Source organism: Miniopterus schreibersii (assembly GCF_964146895.1).
Source record: "Miniopterus schreibersii genome assembly, chromosome: 9".
NCBI classification, from domain to species: Eukaryota; Metazoa; Chordata; class Mammalia; order Chiroptera; family Miniopteridae; genus Miniopterus; species Miniopterus schreibersii.
This window is the reverse complement of record NC_138118.1, coordinates 26,021,528-26,044,042: the sequence shown is the minus strand read 5'-3', so window position 1 is coordinate 26,044,042 and position 22,515 is coordinate 26,021,528. Positions and strand designations below refer to the sequence as shown.

The 22,515-nt window shown below is 33.1% G+C and overlaps 1 protein-coding gene across 2 annotated transcripts in view; it reads right to left on the bottom strand.

The window, feature by feature from the left end:
- Positions 1-22,515, bottom strand: part of ASZ1 (ankyrin repeat, SAM and basic leucine zipper domain containing 1) — a gene marked incomplete at both ends in the record, with an annotated part of 95,876 nt that overhangs the window by 19,224 nt on the left and 54,137 nt on the right. For both annotated transcript variants that reach the window (XM_081146829.1, XM_081146830.1), the window contains 6 exons: positions 12,886-12,995; positions 13,959-14,015; positions 15,258-15,333; positions 16,095-16,219; positions 18,290-18,424; positions 18,955-19,066. In XM_081146829.1, coding sequence (XP_081002955.1) covers positions 12,886-12,995; positions 13,959-14,015; positions 15,258-15,333; positions 16,095-16,219; positions 18,290-18,424; positions 18,955-19,066 — 615 coding nt within the window. The remainder of the gene's footprint in view (positions 1-12,885; positions 12,996-13,958; positions 14,016-15,257; positions 15,334-16,094; positions 16,220-18,289; positions 18,425-18,954; positions 19,067-22,515) is intronic.

Below are 22,515 nucleotides of genomic sequence, written 5' to 3'. Positions count from 1 at the left end.
TTCAAGAGGCACACGGGTGTGCATTTTAAAACATGCAAAACCTGACTATTCAGTCAAGGGGCACTGACCTCTTTTCCCTTAGATTGTCAAAAAAATGACAACAGCCAACACATCAGTAGCCATTGGTGTGAATGAATCAAAATTATACCTATTTTTTTGTCAGATCAGAATTTTGGTAATTCATTTATGCGTACCATGAGATGAAAAAGGTTGAAAATCGCTGATCTAAGAGATGATGAAGAAAAGCTTAATCTAAGGATCTGGCAGTGGCAGTCTGATTGGGGGAAGGGGTAGAATTGTGTTTTAAGAAACATTTTGGAGAATAAACTGAAAAACTTGGTGAAATGTTGCATATAAAAGAAAAAGAAAGTCTAGGATGATTCTGTTGTTTGGTTTCAATGGAAGGTGGTGGAACCAAGTAGGGAACTAAATCTAGGGGTGGGTGGTAGAGAAGAAAGTGGGGTGGAGATAAAACATTATGACGTAATAATTAAGGACAGGGACTCTAGAGTCAGAAAGACCTGAGTTTGAATTCAGTTTCCACATTTATGATCTTGGGTAAGCTTAATCTTCAGCCAAATATTTCCATATCTCTAGAATTGAGATAATAGAACTGTAAGGATGGCTGAAGGAGATAATGTATGAAAAAGCACCTAGCATTTTATCTAGCATATATATGGCATTGAAATAAACTTAATTATAATAATGATATCAATGATATGAGATATGTAGGTGAAAATGACCAGTAAGCAATAGAAAATGTCAATCTTGCAGGGGTAATTATCCTGGCGTCCACAAACTCATGAGACTAAATAGAATTCAGGGAGCTGGTGAACTTAGATAGGAAAAAAATTACATGCTTATTTTTACTAACTCTAACAGAAGTTCAGTCTTTCCTTCAATTATGAATGGAGACACAAACTATAGTACTATCAGTATATATTGTGAAGAGGGGTGAGCTTACAGAGGTAGGAAAAAAAAGCTATGAAAGGAAAAGTAGCCTGAGAAGAAGGAAATCAGGAGTTAAGGTGTGTTATGAAAAGCAATGAAGGGAATGGATTCAAGAATGAGGAAAATGTCAAGCATGTTACATAATTAAGATAAATCCACTGATTATGGAAATGAAGAGACACTGATGACTAGATTAGTTTCAGTGACAGAAGCCAATTTACAGTAAAAGCTACACAATCCAATACAAAAGTAGAGCAAGGGTATGAATAGGTAATTCAAAGAAAAATAAAAAATAAAATTTTAATGGATAATATACAAAGGATTACAATAAAATAAGATGTTACCTTCTTGTGGAATGACAAAAATTAGGATTATTAATATCAAGAGTTGACAAGTGTGTGAAATAACCTTCTGCAATCATTTAGAAGTATGTCCTATAATAAAAATGCACACAACTACTACTATGGGACCAAAAGGTACTTCTGAGTGCAACTAAAATTCTTATAAGGTAGAAGTTTTGATTATACACTATACAAAGTTTCCTTCATATTATTTCTGGGAGAAAAGGTTATAAACAGCAAGCAAGGTCTGCCTCCAATGAAACTTAACAGCAAACTTTTCTCTAAGACACACTGCTAGAACTTATATAGTATTTTAATTTAAAACAAGTCTTTTTTCTTAACTATTAGGTTGAAAAATAAACAGTTTATATAAAATACTTTAAACTTTATGAACAAAATGACACACTAGATCAGATGGATTTAACTGATATCTTCTGAGCATTTCAACTCCAAAGCTGCAGAATATACATTCTTTCCAAGAGCACATGGAGAATTTTCTAGGATAGACAACATGTTAGCACATAAAACAAGTCTCAATAAATTTAAGAAGACTGAAATCATATCAAGCATCTTCTCTGACCACAATGATACAAAACTAGAAATCAATTACATGTTACTAAACAATGTATGGGTTAACAATGAACTAAAGCAGGTGTGGGGAATGTTTGACCTGTGGGCCATATATGGCCAGCAAAATCATTTGGCCTGGCCCTGCCAAGGCAACCACCACAGGAGGGACTCGAAATTCAATAAATCTAGGAGTTTTTTTCATATCTAATTTTTAAGTTTACAATTTTGTATGGCCCGCAAATGATGTTATAAATATCCAAATGGCCCTTGGCAGAAAAAATGTTCCCCACCTCGGAACTAAAGGAATGAAAAATTAGCTTGAGACAGGAAAATGAAAACACAACCCAAAATGTACAGAGCACAGCAAAAGCAGTCCTAAGAGGGAAATTCATACCGCCACAGGCCTACTTCAAGAACAAACAAATAAAAAAGTTCAAATAGCCCTAGCCGGTTTGGTTCAGTGCTTAGACCCCAAGGACTGAAGGGTGCTGGGTTCAATTCCAGCCAAGGGCACATACTTCAGTTGCAGGCTCAATCCCTGGCCCTGATTGGCACTTGAGAGGGAGGTAACCAATTGATGTATCTCTCACATAGATGTTTCTCTCTCTTTCCCCCTTCCACTCTCTGTGAAAAGCAATGGAAAAAATATCCTCAGGTGAGGATAAAAAAAAAAAAGAAAAGCTCAAATAAACAACCTAACCTTACACTTAAAGGAACTAGGAAAAAACAACAAAGCTCAAAGTGAGTAGAAGAAAGGAAATAATAAAAATCAAAGCAGGAAATATATAAAATAGACTACTAAAAAACAATACAAAAGATCAATGAAACCAAATGCTGTTTTATTGAGAGACAAACCCTTAAGCAGACTCATCAAGAAAAAAAAGAGAGAGGACCCAAGTAAAATCAGAAATGAGAGGGAAGCGTAACATCTGACACCACAGAAATACAAAAGATTATAAGAAAATATTATGAACAACAATATGCCAACAAATTAAACAATCTTAAAGATATGGATAAATTCCTAGTAACATAAAATCTCCCTAAATTGAATCAAGAAGAAACAGACTATCTGAACAGGCTGATTACAACTAATGAAATCAAAGCAGTAACAAAAAAACTTCCAACAATCAAAAGTCCTGGACTGCATGGCTTCACAGGTGACTTTCACCAAACATTCAAAGAACTAACACCTATCCTTCTCAAACTATTACAAAAAATTCAAGAAGAGGGAAGACTCCTAAGATCATTTTATGAGGCCAGCATTATCCTAATTCCAAAACCAGATAAAGACACTACAACGGAAAAAAGTATAGGTCAGTATCCCTACTACACAGAGCTGCAAAAATCCTCAGCAAAATATTAGCAACCCAAATCCAGCAGTACATTTAAAAAAATCATACACCATGATCAAGTGAGATTTATTCTGGGGATGCAAGGTTGGTACAAAATCTGCAAATTTCGGTGATATATAAACAAAATGAAGGATAAAAATCACATCATCATATCAATAGATGCAGAAAAAGCATTTGACAAAACCCAGCACCCATATATGATAAAAGCTCTCAGCAAAGTGGGAATAGAGGGAATATACCTCAACACAGTAAAGGCCATATATGACAAACGCATGGCCAACATCAGGCTCAGTGGGGGAAAATTAAAAGCACTTCCTTTAAGATCAGGAACAAGACAAGGATGTCCACTTTCATTACTCTTATTCATCATAGTGCTCAAAGTCCTTGCCACAGTAATCAGACAAGAAGAAATAAAAGGCATCCAAATTGGAACAAAAGAAGTAAAACTGTCATTATTTGCAGATGACATGATACTGTATGTACAGAACCCTAAAGATTCTACAAAAGTTTACTAGAACTGGTAAATAAATTCAGCAAAGTAGGAGGATACAAAATAAATATCTAGAAATCAGTTGCTTTTTCTATATACCAATAATGAACTATCAGAAAGGGAAACTAAGGAAACAATCTCATTTACAAGTGCATCAAATAAATAAATATAGTGGAACCTTGGTTCTCAAACTTAATTCATTCCAGAAGGCTATTAGAGAAGCTATTTGTTGGAAAACCAAATCATTTTTTCCCCTTAGAAATTATGTAAATTGAATTAATTCGTTCCAGACCCCCAAATAATTCTGTCTTAACCTTTCTTATATATAGTACATGTCTAATCTACTGTTTAATCTATAAAAAAACATGTTTTTTCTTAAATTTATTGAGCCACTCCCTACTAGCCTTAAACGAATCACTTTCAGCACTCATTCCAGGGGTGTGTTCAGGTCAGCATGTAGCATCTTCTCTTTTTCACATATAGTGAAATGTTGTCACTGGCTAACTGCTTTTCATTTATCCAAATCCACAACAGTTTTTCTACCACTTCAACTGCCTGTGGTCATTGTTTCTTTCACACCTTTAACAACATTAGCACTGTTGATGGCCTCTTTATGTTTTAAAATAGTGCTAATTGTCCATTTTGCCAGTAACAAAAGCAAAAAACACCCCCCAAAAACCCATAAAAATATTCACAACACAATTTCTAGAGATGTTAACAACACAAGGTTTAGCAGTAAATTGACTTGCATTCTCTCCTTTGTTTGTAGCTTTGAGACATGCTTTTTGTCTTGCCGATATATCAGCATGAAAAGGGTGCCAGGCAGAGAACTGAGGTTTGGCTAAACAACCAAGACATTTTTTCTGTTAACAACCTGATGGAGAACTGAGTTGTTTGAGATGGGACATACTTGAGAATAACAACTTGATGGAGAACTGAATTGTTTGAGATGGGACATATTTGAGAATCGAGGTTTGGGTGTAAATAAAATACCTAGGAATAAATTTAACCAAGGATGTAAAAAACCTGTACTGGGAAAATTATAATACACTGAAAAACGAAACTGAAGAAGATTCAAATAAGTGGAAGCTTATACTGTGTTCATGGGTAGGAAGAATTAATATAATTAAAGTGTCCATACTACCCAAAGCAATCTATAGATTCAATGCAATTCCTATCAAGATACCTAGCTGTGGAATATTTCCTACAACTAGAACAAATAATCCTAAAATTTATATGGAACCACAAAAGACCCCAAAGAGCCTCATCAATATTGAGAAAGTTGGAGGTATCATGCTACCTGACATGAAACTATACTACAAGGCCACAGTAATCAAACAGCATGGTACTGGCATAAAAACAGACATAGAGATCAATGGAATAGAATAGAGAACTCAGAAATAAGCCCACACCTATATGGTCAATTAATATTTGACAAAGGAGGCAAGAACACATAATGGGGTAAAGGCAGTCCATCCAACAAACAGTATTGGGAAAATTGGACAGATATATGTGTGGATGAAAAGGGGCCACAAGCTAAACCTGACAAGCTCAGGGAAGGTCTGCATGGTAGCCTTGCAAACTCAGAGACCTAAAATAACCACAAAGGATGGTTTGAAATTAAAGCTTTTTAACTAAAAGCAGTCTATGGTGGATTGTCACGCCCTAAGGCAGTATTTTTCCTTCACAAAGGTTAATCTTCACCTTAACTAAGCCTGTCAGTTGTCTTTTGTATCTGAGATAACATATCTGATTAACACATGCCTTTGCAAAACAAAGTAATTTTTCCTCAATGCACCAGAGTAGAGACCAGGAATCTTCTCATTGTTATTGATATCTTGTTAATGGTTGACTGTTAACAATGCTCTACCCACACCTATATAAAAGCAGTATGCACCTACCCTTTGATTTTTTTATCCAATCCCAGAGGTTTCCCTGCTTTGCTTTCTCCCAACTCCCTAATCTATCACCAATGGATAACCCACTTACCTCTCCCCCTTTGATTGTAATCTATAAAGCAAGGTGCAAAACTACCACTCTCCGGAGCATTATCTCAATCTGTTGAGGTTTTGGCTTCCCAGCAATTGTCGACAATTTGGCTCAAATAAACTCAAAAATTCTTCACAGGTTTGACTGATTTCTTACGTTAACACATGGAAAAAATAAAACTACACCGACTTCTTACCCCATATACAAGGACAAACTCAAAATAGAGTTAAGACTTCAATGTAAGATTCAAAACCATAAAAGTCCTAGAGGAAAACACAGTCAGTAAAATCTTGAACATTTCTCTTTTAATATCTTTCTGACTTACTTCCTTGGGAAAAGGAAACAACAGAAAAAATAAACAGCACTACATTAAACTAAAATGTTTTTGCACAGCAAAGGAAACCATCAACAAAATGTTTAGACAACCAACTGAATGGAAGAGGATATTTGCAAATAATACATCTGATAACGGGTTAATGTACTAAATTTATGAAGAACTCATACAACTCAACCTCAAGAAAATCTACAATCCAATTAAAAAAGGGGCAAAGGACCTGAATGAACACTTCTCCAAAAAGGACATATAGATGGCCAATAGACATATGAAAAGATGCTCAATGTCACTAATCATCAGCGAGATGCAAATTAAAACCACAACAAGATATCACCTCACACCAGTCACAATGGCACCATCAATAAATCAACAAATAACTGTTGCCAAGGTTGTGGAGAAAAGGGAACCCTCATGCACTGTTGGTGGAAATGCAGATTAGTAGTCCCTTCAGAAAACAGTATGGAATTACCTCAACAAGTTAAAAATGGAACTGCCTTATGACCCAGCAATTCCACTTTTAGGAACTTATCTGAAGAAACCCAAATACTAATTCGAAAGAATAAATGCACCTCTATGTTCACTGCAGCAGTATTTATAATAGCTAAGCTATGGAAGGAACACAAGTGCCCATCGATGGACGAGTGGATTAAAAAAACCTGTGGTATGTATATACGATAGAATATTACTCTGCCATAAAAAAACCACCTTATTTCTAACATGGTTGGACATAGAGTATATTATGTTAAGTGAAATAAGTCAGTCAGAGAAACACACATACCATATGATTTAACTTATATGTGGACTCTAAAGAATACAAATGAACAAGCAAAAGAGAAACAGTCCCATAGATAGAACAGATTGATGGTTGCCGGACAGGAGGTAGGTAGGGGAAATGGGTGAAAACGTGAAGTGATTGAGAAGTACAGATTAGCAGTTACAAAACAGTCACAGGGATGTAAAGTACAGCATAGAAAATATAGTCAACAATACTGTAATAACTACGTATAGTGCCAGGTGGGTACTGGAAATATCAGGGGAAATTCTTTGTAAAGTAAATGACTGTCTAACCAACTATGCTTGCTGTACACCTGAAACTAATATAAAATAATATTGAATGTACTCTGTAATTTAAAAAATTAAATTAAATTTAAAACCTTAATGAAAAGAATATATATAACCAAGTCACCAACAATCAAAAGTGTCTGATGGCTACTTTATAAAAGCAAATTAAAATAAAAAATTTAGATAAGCTCTTTTTATATTTAGCAAAAGTGATATTTATAAAGGCATTTTCAAAACAAATATAATTCTTCTTCATTCCATTTTCTTTCTGATCTTTACTCAAAACTAACAGCAGTCATTACTTCTATCAATTTTGTTTCCATGTAATATTTATATAAGGTACACTTAGTGCTCTTAAAATAGTTAAATTTATTTGTTACCAATGAAAATAATTACTGGAAAAGTAATACATTAATGCCCTGTATATTTTTTATTTAATGAGCTCAAGGAAATGAAGATCCATTGAGAACTGTCATTCAAAATATCAACCGAAAGCAGGTATATACTTCTACATAGGCACTTCACACACATATATGTGTAATATAAACTTATAAGTGCTTATTCAGGTGAAAGAATGACAAGAACTCAGTTCAAATAAGGAAGTTAAACAATGAACAAAATTACAGTCTTAATGAGTAAAAGAAAAATATATACCATTCTTGTGATGTATAATGTTCAGAGCTACTGAATATAGATAGGTAAGCTGTAAAAAACACCACTTTATGGGCATTCATCATACACTATGTGAATGGATGCCCCCCCTCCTCCCCACCACAGAGCTCTACAGGATGCCACCTATATATCTTTACATGTCAACCCTGATAATTCTGTACCTATTTAAATAATTATAAATAAGCAGATACCGCTTAGGCATGGTAGACTGTATTACTTGATAAAATTATCATGTATTTTCTACTGTGCCAAACACTACCCTGCCTCTCTCTGCCACAGGATTATACTTCATGTCGCAGTGACATAAGGCTGGCCATGTGGCTTGCATTGCCAAATAAAATGTGACTGAAAGTGACTGTTCTGAACAGAAATTTTAAGCTCCTCCTGGTTCTGTCAACTCTCTTTCCCCTTTGCCACAAGAGCAGCATGTCTTGGTTGGAGCTGTTTCCCTAGTCTGTTCTCAGAATAACAACAAGGAGGAGAGCCACTGGCAGGGGACCCATTATATAGGTGATCAAGCTGCTGGTGGGAATGCAGACTGGTACAGCCACTATGGAAACCAGTATGGTGGTTGCTCGAAAAATTAAAAATGGAACTGCCTTTTGACCCAGAGATCCCACTTCTAGGAATATATCCTAAGAATCCTGAAACACTAATCAGAAAGAATATCTTTACCCCTACATTTGTAGCATCACAATTTACAATAGCTAAGATCTGGAAACAGCCCAAGTGCCCATGAGTAGATGGGTGGATAAAAAAGCTGTGGGACATTTATACCATAGAATATTATGCAGCTATAAAAAAGAAGAATCTCTTACCCTTTGGGACAGTATGGATGGACCTGGAGAATATTATGCTAAGCGAAATGAGCCAGGCAGAGAAAGACAAATATCACGTGATCTCACTTATATGTGGAATCTAAAGAATATAAGAAACTGATGAACAAAATAGATTCAGTGACATAGACCAGGAAACAGACTGATGAATCTCAGAGGGAAAGTGGGAGTGAGTGGGTAGGTGGGGAGAGATTAACCCACAGACACATACAGTAGTGTGGTGAAGGCCTGGGGCGGGGAGTGGGTGCAAGGTAGAAGAGGTTAATGGGGGGGGGAGAAAGGGGACATCTAATACTTTCAACAATAAAGATAGATTAAAAAAAAAATAGCTGCATAGTATTCCATGGTGTAAATGTACCACAGCTTTTCATCCACTCATCTACTGATGGGCACTTGGGCTGTTTCCAGATCTTAGCTATTTTAAATTGTGCTGCTATGAAGACAGGGGTGCATAAGTTCTTTCTGACTGGTGTTTCAGGTTTCTCAGGATACATTCCTAGAAGTGGGATCACTGGGTCAAAAGGCAGTTCCTTTTTTAATTTTTTGAGGAACCTCCATACTGTGGTACATTTGCACCATGGAATACTACGCAGCTGTAAAAAGAAGGATCTCTTACCATTTGGGACAGCATGGAAAGAACTGGAGAGTTTTATGCTAGGTCAAATAAGCCAGTCAGAGAAAGACAAGTACCACATGATCTCACTCATATGTGGAATATAATAAACAAAATAAACTGATGAATAAAATAGATCCAGAGACATAGAAGCATGGAACAAACTGAGGGATCTCAGAGGGAAGGCAGGAGTAGGGGAGTGGGTGGGGAGAGATTAATCAAAGAACTTATATGCTTATGCACATAACCCATGGATACAGATATTGATATGGGGAAGGCCTGGGGGTGGGATGGATGCCAGCTGGAGGGGATCAATGGGGGAAAAAGGGGAACATCTGTAATACTTTCACAATAAAGATAAAATAAAATAAAAATAAAGCCATTTACTAAAAAAAAAGAAATAAACTTTGTTACTATAATTCAGTTTAGAAGTTGATACTGCAGCATAACACAGTGTTAAGCTGAGTAAAACAAAGGGCTGTATTTTTAAAATGTGAAGTCAAATTTTAGGATAAAATTTATACTTTCAATAAAGATACTCCAAATGAATGTAATGTTGTGCTCACTGTCGAATATCTAAAAAAGTTAAAATTACCAATGCTCTTATCATCCAAAGATAATGACTGATACTATTTTCTTATAGTACACATTTTCTTCCAGTATTTTTCTTATGCATATATACAACTAGCATTATACCTCACACTCCATTTTACATTGTGCTTTTTATACTTAGTGTATTTTCTCATGACATTAAGTCTCAAAGTAATATTAATGACACAATAATTATATTGATGAAATATAATTAAACAATTCCCCTGATGTTAAATATGTAGTTTCTGATTTGAGAACATTTATAAATAATACATGTGAACAATACATATTTACATAAAATTTTCTATCTACACAGATTTTTCCTTTTGGAGGAGAAATAGTTCTTTCTTTCTCCTTCTCCCCTCCCTCCCTCCCTCCCTCCCTCCCTCCCTCCCTCCCTCCCTCCCTCCATTTATCTTTACTGTTGAAAGTATTACAGATGTCCCCCTTTTCCCCCATTGATCCCCTCTGTATCACTTCACACCTGTCAGAATGGCTACCATCAACAAATCAACAAACAACAAGTGCTGGTGAGGATGTGAAGAAAGGGGAACCCTAGTACACTGCTGGGGGGAATGCAGACTGGTACAGCCACTATGGAAAATAGTATGGAGTTTGCTCAAAGAGTAAAAAACTGAACTGCCATTTGACCCAGTGATCCCACTTCTAGGAATATATCCTAAGAAACCCAAAACACCAATCAGAAAGAACTTATGCACCCCTATGTTCAAAGCAGCACAATTGACAATAGCTAAGATCTGGAAACAGCCCAAGTGCCCAGTAGATGAGTGGATAAAAAGCTGTGGTACATTTATAACATAGAATACTGTGCAGCTGTAAAAATAAAGGATCTCCTACCCTTTGGGACAGGATGGACGGAACTGGAGAGTATAGTATTATGGTGGGCGAAATAAGCCAGTCAGAGAAAGACAAGTATAAATGGACATAATTTTGAGATTCCTTTGATATATTCAAGTAGATGTCAAATAGGCTCAGAGAAAAGGTCCAGACGGGAAGTAACTGTTGAAAATGTCAAGACACAAATGAATACAACTATTGCTGTTCAAAATATCTCAAAGTAGTGATAGAATGCATATTAATACTAGTAAATTACATTTTATAAATCTGCAAACATACTAAGGCTAAGTGTAGAAAAAGGTAAATGTACTGTGCATTTGTTCCTAGAGGAGACTATTTTAGAAAAGTTAACACAGAAAGTATCTTAAAATACATCAGTAGCTAAATTGTTAAAATCACATTACCAGAAGATTATAATCAATCAGTTCAACTTTTCTTGCTGTTAGTTTTCTTATGACTTAATGACTAATTTCTTCTTTAAAGAATGATTGTGAACAAATGAGAAGTAAAACCTTTTCCTTAACAGCATGTAAACAAAGTCTGTGATTTAATAACAAGGTCAAATTCCTGAAATATATGTCTGCCAGTTTTATTTTTTAAAAAGTTCAACAGCTTTAATAAGTAAACCATTCCGGATTCTGCACATTCTTTAAGTGTATTAAATCCACAAAATAAATTCACCCAGGCAATTCTGCCATCATACAAATAAGTTATATCAAAACATTTAATTTGCAAGTAAGCATGTAAAACTTAGAATATTCCTTCATAGAAGCAATAAATTAAACAAGAAAATGAACAAAGTAATTCAAGGTTTGCTGATTTTAAGCCCTCACAACTGAAATCCTTCACAATGTGTTTAAATATTTAAGAGCTATAAAGTTATTTTGAAACAGTTATGAGGCATTATTTTGAAAATATATCTTCTTGTTATAAGGAGATATAGTAAGAGAAAGGAAAATAATTTAACTTTGCAATAAAGGTTTTTTAAAAAACCTCGATCATCTAAATAATCCCCTGGAAGATGTTTCTAAATTTTAAAATAGTGTGGAAATCTATTATTCAATGTGTTTAATGTTTATCATAGTTGCAATGTTAGTTTTAGGTAGACTAACTAGTGATACTACTACTGCATTTGTAAGTATTATATTCTATAGGATATAACTTGGATTATATCCAAGGAAATTAGGCTGACTGAAAAAAGCCAGTTGGAAAAGGATACCTTCTGTATGATTCCATTTATATAACATTCATAAAATAACATCATTATAAAAATAGATAACAAATTTTTGGTTGCTAGGGGTTAGGGATGAGGGGAGGGAGAGGTGTGGCTATAAAGGGGTACTATGAGGAAGCCTTGTGGTAATGGTATGTTAGGTGTATTGATTATGACAGTAGTTACATGAAGCTACTACGTAATAAAATTGCATAGAGCTATATACATACATACAAATGAGTACGTGTATAACTGGTGAAATATGAATGAGCTATGTGGATTTTACCAATATCAGTTTTCTGGTTCTGATATTTTGATATTGTAATATCTTGTTAAGCAAGATATTAACACTGGGTGAGACTGGATGATGAGTACATGGGGCCTCCTGGTATATCCTCCTGTAAAATTTCCTGTGAATCTATAATTATTTCAAATAAAAAGTTAAAAGCCTTTATTGCTCCATAATATATTAATAAAAATAAAATGTTCTTTTCAAAATAGCTTTTAGATTACTGTTATTAATAATCAGTGCTTAACAAGTTTGTAATATTGAAAATGAACTTTATATACTGATAACACAATTTCTTACAGAATAAAGCTGAAGATAGAGCTGAGCTACATGAGAAACAGTTTCTTATTGTCCTCAGTGAAAATATCACTCTTTGCATTTTTAATTTGATACTTATAATGATTTAAAGAGAGTAGGAGCTATACTATGAAAAGCATGAGATCTCTTACATAGTTCTTTTAACAAAATGCAATAAAGAAATAATAAATGTTTTTATATAAGTTACCAAGAAGATGAATTGACTTGCTTCTTGGTAAAATAACTTTTTCAAAACTGACTTTATAAAGTATCTCCCATTTTAGAACACGGTATTGCAAAATGAACTACCTGTTTCCTTGGGGAAATGATGGCATCAAGTAAAATGACTGAGACATTATCAAAATTAAACTAAAAAAGAACAGTTGGTTCTAAACGATATTAATGTAAACCAGTAAGTTAATTTTACCTGATTTCCAACTTTGCTACTTCAGGTAATTCTCCAAATTTTATCTCTTCTACTTCTAGTTCTTTAAGAGCAGCCAGAATTTTCTGCTGATCTCTATTGGTAATTCCATTCTAAATAGATATAATTTTAAAGTGCAATAAGATAGTCATATTGAATAATATTCAAAATTACTAAAGAAGTTTTCTACTTGATTAATTCACATCTTGAAAAAAGACACACACTGAAAAAATACCACTGAAAAATATATGATTTGCTTGTAACTGTGGCTAAGAAGCTTACATCATTAAAATATTTAGATATGTAGTAATTTTAGTAAGCTTTTTATAATACATAATAGTTGTGATGGATTCTAAAAATATATTGCTAAAATAAATGACTAAATTTCTAAAAAAAACCCAACAGTAATACAATTCCTTCAAAATATTATTTAAAGTATCAGTGATTAAGTAAGAACTCTCTTATGTTTGTATTCTACCCTTAGTACTAAATTTTCTATCCTGAATTTAGCTAATTAGTATGTTTATTTTGATTTTCAGTGATAATAAAAGTTTCAAGTTTCTAGAGTGTTTATGTCAATGTGTTCCAATTTGTTCAGAAAGATCATTACTCTTTAGGTGTCTTATTTATTAAAGTAACTCTCATATTTCCCATAGTATTTCTGCTTAATAATACTAGATGATAAAATAACAGGTCTTGATCACTGTGAGAATCCAGCAAAAGGCAGTATTTGGATGACACATGTTCATACTCACACACAAAAACACCTCTTATTTCTAAGTAACTTGTTTTAAAATTTTAATTGATATTTAGAAATGAAGCACAAGTTTTAATTGAAATGTCATGACTAATCGATAGGAAAAAAAAAACAACTCTTAAGATTTTAAATGTTCTTAAAGCAACTTAATACTGTAACAGAAGATGTTGGTTATCTATATTCCTAAGTAATCAAGAGCCTAGCAAAAGGTCACTCATAGTCTATAGACCTAGGATTTTTAAAATAGAAACTAAAAGGCTACATCCACAATTTTAGAAATATGAAAGACAATGTCTGCAGTTTTTGAAATTGATACTACCTTTGTAAACTCATCTTTCCTCATGGTCAAAAGATGTCTTAAAGTTATATCCCTTTCCTGTAGAAAAGGAAAAAAATGTCACCTTCCAATATAAATAAAAGAGTAGAAGAGGAAATAGCCACATGTACGTAAGTTAGTCAGTTAGACGTTACCCTCCCAAACAACTTCCAACTTTCTAGAGGGGATAGGATATGCAGGTATAAAATTATACTGCTGGGTAGATAGTAATGAATGTCATGTACAATTACCTTAAAAAGTATAAACATAGTTTTCCAGATTCAAAGAAAATGATCACAACTTATATTTGCTCTATAAAATTGGATAGAAATTATGTTTTAAAAATATTTAAAATTCCTATTTGTATCATATTAAACCACCAATAACATTTAGTTTTACTCAATATAACTCAAATAAGAAGTTTCAAGATTGTACAATGCAGTCCAATTCTGAACTACCTAAACAGAGTGGGCATATTCCTAAGGACAGCCTATCTTAAATAGCGCTTTAATGGTTCAGTATCAGCTAATTGGCTGATAACTGTCATCTATTCAAATCCCATAATGCATGCCAAAAATAGCTATAACAGTACATATGTGAATTTAATCTTTTTTAAAAAAATACGATTTTATTGATATCAGAGAGAGGAAGGGAGAAGGGGAAAGAGAAAGAAACATCAATGATGAGAGAGAGTCATTGATCGGCTGCCTCATACATACCCTCTGCTGGGGATCGAGCCCGCAACCTGGGCATGTGCCCTGACAGGGAATTGAACTGTGACCTCCTGGTTCACAGGTCGATGTTCAACCACTGAGCCAAGCCAGCAGGGCTGAATTTAATCTTTATGACAACCCTACACTAGGCAGTGTCATCCTCGTGAAAAAAAGAGATTTAAGTAACATATTTCAGTTAATAATGATTAAAGCAAGAATCTGATACCAGGTTTGTTTGGTATAAAATCATTTTTCTTCCAATATTCTATGCAGGAAGATTAGCAACTGCAAAAACAAAATAAGGGCTTAGATGTACAAGCAGAAGTTCTGTGAAGCTTTAGGAAGTGGGTAAAAGCTGTTTAATCTAGCCAGATTCTAATTTACAAAAATTTCTAGAATAACATTTTCTAAATGTTTATACGTAAAAATTTTTGAAACACTTATAAATATAAATTTTTTGAAATGCTTGTAAGTACAAAATACAGAGAAAAGTGCATTTGGGACTCTTTCATAAGCATGCTTATGAATATTTAATGTATATTAATCAACAAATATACATACGAAACTCGTTGTTTATACAATATCTTACCTTTAATAAATCTGTCATATGTTCAAGTCCAAGACCATGTAAAAATACTTCCAGGTCTCCAAATGCTGTATATGAACTATATATATTTATAGCAATGTCAATTTCAGAAAAAGACTATAAATGCACAAACAACAAATAAGTATTTATAATGCAGAGAAAGAATGAGAAAGAGTAAAAATGAATATGTGTAAAATATATTTGCATATTTACACAACAGATCTATGTTACATCAGGAATAAGAAAGGTTTCTTGAGTGAAGATATAAGTAAACATGTGATAGTAAATGCTAACAATAAAATGTAGATCATTTTTCCTAAGAATGAAAATACCTGCTGATGTGTATACGCCTTGTGAGATCTCATACATGAAAAACTCTAATTGCAGAAAGTAAGAATTTAATAATAATTTTAAATGTGGGTAAACAGATAAAAATTTTGTGGCCTGTTCAGGAAAGAACAATGAATAACGGTGTTCAGGAAAAATATGTATTTTTAATTTTAGCTTATAAAATCAGAAATCTGCTAAAAAAATTATTGTTCAAAAAAATTGAACACTAACAAAAATATAATCTTAGAAACTTTTAGAAATAAATTTTACTGTGGATATTTTATTTAAAGTGAAAAATTATTCTCATTATTGTTGGTACACATATATAAAATTTTTCTAAAATTCTGGAGAACAAAAGCACTTAAAAAACCAGACATTTCTAAGTGATATTTTAAAATGCTCGTAAGTTTAAAATCGTGTATTTTAAGTGACATTACATTTACTAGAAGTACCAAAAACAAGCACAATTTTTAAATTATAGGTATTCTGTTGAACAAAAAAAGCTTTTACCTAAATATGTTATCTTTTTCTTTATCAGAATCCGCTGTCAATAGTTTACAAATAGTCTCTTCTTTAGTTAGCTGTTGAAGCTTTCCTTTCAACGGATTTAGAGTCAAAGAAAGAAAGCTGAATATCTGAAAAAAGTTGAGCCAATCAAATATAATTAACAATATTATACACTATTACTTACACTTAAAAGAAACTGAACATGTGATTATTTTATATCTAGAAAGAAATTTTTTCCAAGGTTTGAGAGGGACAGAACTTTCACAACTTACTATCCTGAGAATAATTTTTAAAAAATCAAGTAAATATTTCCTTGATTAAAATAATAATCAGAAAAAAAAAGAAAGTACATCTAATTAAAAATAGTAAAAACTAAAGGAATATAGTAATTAAAATTTTCCATATGCTTTAAAACAAAACTAAAAATTCCATTTTAGTAAGTGACTCAGACTGAGTACTAAGGTAGCACTTTAAATACATGGTTAAGTAGGGAGGAAGTAATAAGAATGGCTAAATGTATATAAATCCCAACTCTACACCTCAAAGAGATATGGTGAAATTCTTTAGTTTTAAAATCTTACTTTTTAGTAAGTCAAGGTTATGCTACATAATCAGCCAAAATAAAAAATTAAATCTCACTTTAAGAAGCAATTTAAAACTCAAAATAATCTTTGATGTTCATATTGTTATTTTTTTAAAAATCTTTACTCAAGGATAGTTTTTCCATTGATTTTTAGAGAGAGTGGAAGAGAAGGAGGATGAGGAGGTAAGGGGGGAGAGAGAGAGAGAGAAAGAGAAAAAGAAAAACACTGATGTAAGGAGAGACAAAGTGACTGGTTGCCTCCCACAAGTGCCCTGACCAGGGCGGAACCCAAAACCGAGGTACAAACCCAAACCGGGTTTGATTGGGAATCAAACCCATGACCCTTCAGTTCAAGGGCCAATGCTCTAACCGCTGAGCCAAACCAGGGCTCATATTGTTCTTTGATGTTCTTTAATGTTCTAATTCATTGTCATGTACCCTAGATTTAAAAATGCAGTAAACTAATAAAAGGTCTTCAAATTTTCAAAGCTTAGAAGAAAAACTACAAATTTCTTCTTGAAGTTTCACAGAGTTCTAGTGATCGGCATTTACGCTAGAATAATTTTGGAAATGTAGATTTGAGTTAGAAAATGATAGGCATGTTTATCAGATTGCTTTAAAAATAGAGAAAGTTATGTTACATGTAGTAAGAGTGGCATGGTCTGGTTATTATATGATGGAACCTTTGAAATGTCACAAGCTTTCAAATTTAGAAACTCAGTTTTAGAAGCTTTTGAATGACATAACAGTTTTACAGTTGTACTGTGTTTGATCTTTGCTTACAAATGACAGACCTTTGGCCAAAAGTTTTCATATTCAGAACAAAAGTTTATATCAATAAAGTAATTTAATGTATGGCAAATATTTATTATTGAATTTAACATGTGAACAACAGTAGATCATATACCCAAGTATGCTATCACTTTATTATATACCTTGTTACATGTATAGGAGTAAAGGTAGCTTAAAGAATTTAATTTTTAAATTTCCCAATACCTGTTAGTTAAAATTTAAAAATATTTTCATTACATGTTCAAATTTTTAAAATTTTACTAGCTTTCTCAGTACACTAATTTTTAAAAATCTAGACCAGTTTGAAATGTTTAAATAGTCTATTATAGTTTTTTAAGAAGTTTATTGATTTTTAGAAAGAGAGGAAGGGAGAGGGAGAGAGAGAGAAACACTGATGTGAAATAACAACATTAATGGGCTGCCTCCTGCATGCCCCCTATCGGGGATTGAACCTGCAACCCAGGCATGTGTCCTTGACAGGGAATCGAACCATCAACCTCCTGGTGCAGGAACGACGCACAACCAACTGAGCCACATCGCCAGAGCTATTATAATTTTATTTCTAGGGATAGAATACAACTTTATTATGCCTTTATACAGCTTTTAAATTACCACATTATAAACACCTTATATTTAGTAAAAGATGAATACTCTAGTAAAATAAAGTTTTCCTTACCTGATCGAAGGAAAATTGCATATTTAAATACTTAATAGCCAGATACACTATTTTTACAGTTGTGAATTCTTAAAAAATAATATAAAATTCCTACAAATGACAACATAACATGCCATAGAAAAATTAGTTTAATATATAGAAGAATACCTCTAGATGTTTATTTCTTTTTGCAATTTCGCTTGGTGTATTTCCATGTTTGGTTTGTAGCATTTTATTAGCTCCAAGTTCAAGCAACTTCAAAACTACATTTTTATGACCCTGACGTGCTGCCCATGTTAAAGCCTGTAAAAGTGTGTGGGAAGGAGATTGTTTAAAAAAGAGGGACTGTATATGAGAAAGAACAGTATTTATGGCACAATAAAAAAGTGAATGTGGTTAATTAATGAAACAATGCAATCTCTTCATTTCACAATTTAATGTAAACATATTTCTAAAGTTGTAATTGGAAAGCAGACTTCCAGTACTCAGTGATTTTATAAAACCAAATGTTTTACACACTCAAATGATGTTACATAATAAAATTATTTATCTGCCAATTACTGAACTGTTTTCTATAAAAAAGAATTCTAAGTGTATTAATGGAGCCCAGGCTTTGTTGTGTGTTATAGCTTCTGTGTCAATGGTGAAGATCAAGAGAATCAGATAATTCGTTTTTTATATTTCAGCTGTTGCTTTTCTTCACCAAACAGCAATTATATCCTAGCCCTTCCATAACTTTTATTTCTTAAAAACCTTTTTGTGGTCGACTACTCATAGTAACAAGATATCAATGTCTTAGACATAAAAAGGAACATTGTACAATCGATTCTCACAGTATAGCCATTCTCATCCTGGGTATTAACTTCTGCTCCATGAGCAACAAGGAGAGCAACAACCTGAGGGTGACCATCTCTTGCAGCATACATGATTGGAGTCATAAGTCTCCTAAAGAGGAGGAAGAAAAGAAACATTTGTGTTAATGCTGCCATTAACAGTTACTCAAGTTCATGAATTTTACCATGCACGACACCATCAGTATTGTTTTGAAAGCAAAAAAAAGAAAGAAATGAAGGCTCTTAATAAATCAGGTTATTTAAAAATCCAATCTCATGGCAAATAAAAAAATGAACACTTTAAAGCATCGCATGCTTACACAGCACCCTCTAGTGAAGAAACATGTTTAAGAAAAAAATCACTAAATAAACCACACTTTCTAATTTGAAGTTTCATTAATTTACATCTTCATGTAGGAAAATATCAGAGTACCCACACTATGCTTATGCTGGGAATATAGTGATGAATAACACAAAAAAGGTTCCTATCCTCTGAGGATTGCTCAAACTAAATGCTTATTATATTTTATTTAGCAGTGTGCTGAAATAAAAATGTAAATTTAAAACTTCCTCTATTTCTTAAAGTATTCTATTACAATTCCACTTTAGTTTACAACTGAAAGAATTTTACCCTGACTTGGGGGCTTACTCTAATCAAGAAAGAGATCAATCTAATAGTTTAGGCCAAATTCTCTGAGGCTATTTTCTCGGAGAGCACAGTGTATCATTTTCCAAAATTAGAGATTCAATCCCTCTACTTTTGGAAGTTGGTCATCTTCTGAACCTATTATAAAGGACACCAAAAAGATTCTATCAGTTCTACTAAGGCTGAACTTAGTATCGAGGTCTGTTTTAAAGGAGGTCCGGGATTCTGTGCCTCATCTTCCTGAGTCACCTCAAATATCTGATTTATATACAAAGAACTTCACAAAAGAACAAAAAATTTCAGAATTCTCTATTTTGATCTCCTTAAGGAAGTTCATCTTGGTTACTCACATTACATACACTACCTATGAATACACTAAGCAGAATATTTTTTATTAGGTTTGTAAATATAAGGTACATACTAACTGATCGCTTCATACCAATGTCTTTAGCACAAAAAGATTCACACATTTATCTGTTTCTATTTCCTAGTATCTTACAATTTCAATGTTTTACTGGAAATTATATGCTAAGGTAGTTGTCAAACATTGCTTCTTTTCCCTTGAATATCTCCTATAGAATGGCTTCATTAGATAGACAATCTTTACAAGATGAAGAGTTAATTTCCTGGATAACTTAAGCAAACAGAAAATACATACAATATAAAAAATCATTTGAGTCAACTAATCATTCAAAATCTCCAATATGTATAAATCAGATCTCTTTATGCCTTTCCTCCACCCTACTTTCCCCACAGTAGCCCAAATCTGCTCCTTCCAATCTTCCGTTTCACAAAGCTATCATTAACCACATAACTCGGGCTTAAGACTAAGCATTATTCATGACTATTTTCCATGACACCATATACAAGTCATCAGCAGGTCCTCTTGGCTTTACCTCATAATATATTATGAATCTAACCACTTCTCACTACCTTGTTAGCTATTATAAGCAATTCAAGCTATCATTATCTTTCTCTGATCTATATTATTGCAAAAGTCTCATAACTGTTCTCCATGCTTCCTCTTTTGGTCACTTCCAGTTTATTCTCTATGAAAGTGCCAAGCTATTCCCCTTTCAGAGGCCGTGCAAGTGCTGTTCCCTCTGCCTTTCCCTAAATCTTCATATTGTACATTTCTTTATCTTTAATCAGATTCTTATGAAGAGGAAAAGATCAATAAAATTAAGAAACTTATAGCCAAACTGATCATAATAAAAAAGAGAGACAATACAAATTACCAATATCAGGAATAAGAGAGGTGATATCACTACAGTCTCTCCAGATTTTAAAAGTATAAGGGGATATTTTGAACAAATTTATGCCAATAAATTTAAAAAATTATTTATTTTTAATTGAATTATTAGTATATTAGTATTCTGTTGCCACATAACAAATGATCACAAAGTTGGTGGTTTAAAACACCCATATATTAATTCAGAATTCCGTAGGTCAAATTTTCAAGCATGGCACATGACTGGGTTCAGTGCTCAGGGTATCTCAGAAGAGATTATCATCTCTAGGAAAGAAACTCATTACAAGCTCATTCAGGATATTAGCAAATTTTAATTCCTTGCAGTTGTGGGACTAAGGTCACCATATTCTTTTTAGCTATCATCTGGGAGCTGCTCTAAGCTCATAGAGGCTGCCTATTCTCTGTGCCATGTGGTAGAGAATATCCCTCATATTAAATTTAGCCAATAATAGAGAATATCCCTCATATTAAATGTCTCTTACGATGCAATTTCTAAATTACACAATTTAGGTGAAATGGACAAATTGCTCAAGGCTCCAAAGGTTAAAAGACATGCAAAATAAGTAACTTGAATAGTCCTATATTTATTTTTAAAATTAGTAATTAAAAACCTTCCACAAAGAAAACAAAAGGCCCAGATAGTTTCCCATGTAAATTCTATCAAACAGTTAATAAAAAAAAATACTGATTCTATACAAACTCTTCCAGCAAGTTGAAAAGGAGAGAGTGCTTCCCAATTCATTCTTTGAAGCAAGGGCTAATCTAATGACATAAGCAGAGAGCAACATTATGAGGTAAGAAATCTACATGTAAATAATCTTCACTGAACATATATGCAAAAATTCTAAAAAATGTTCGGTAAATAAAATCCAAAAATACGTAACAAGGATATATATCATAACCAAGTGCAGTTATCCTAGAAATGCATGGTTAGTTTGACATTTAAACTAAAAAAACAACAACACCTGATTATCTCAATGAATGCAGAACAAGTATTTTACAAAATCCAACATCTATTTCTAATTTTAAAAAAACCTCTCATCAGTGTAAGAATAGAAGAGAAATTTCTCAACCTGATAAGGACATCTATGAAAAATTTACAGCGAATATCATAATGCTGAAAGAGTGAATGCTTTTCCCCTAAGATCAGGAACAAGACAAAGATGTCTGCTCTCATCACTTGTATCTAACATTGTACTGGAAGTTCTAGCCAATGCAATAAAACAAGAGAAAAAAAGGCATCTAGATTCAAAAAGAAGTAAAACTGTCTTTATTCACAGCCAGCATGATCTGTCTATGTAGAGAGCCCAATGGAATCTACAAAAAAAGTACTAGAACTAATCAATGAATTTAGCAAGATTGCAGGATATAAGATAAACATAAAAATACCAACTGTATTTTTATATACTAGAAATAAACAACCTGAGATTGGAATTAATAAAATAATATCAATTATAATAGCAAAAATATGAAAACAGGGAAATCTATTTATTAAAACCACACCCAATATTAGCATAAATCAGTGATTTTTCAATCTTTTTCATTTCATGCCACATGTAAACTAATTACTAAAATTCTGTGGAACACCAAGAATTATATTTTGTGTTGATCTGACAAAAAAATAGGTATAAGCCCTGGCCGGTGTGGCTCAGGGGTTAGAGCA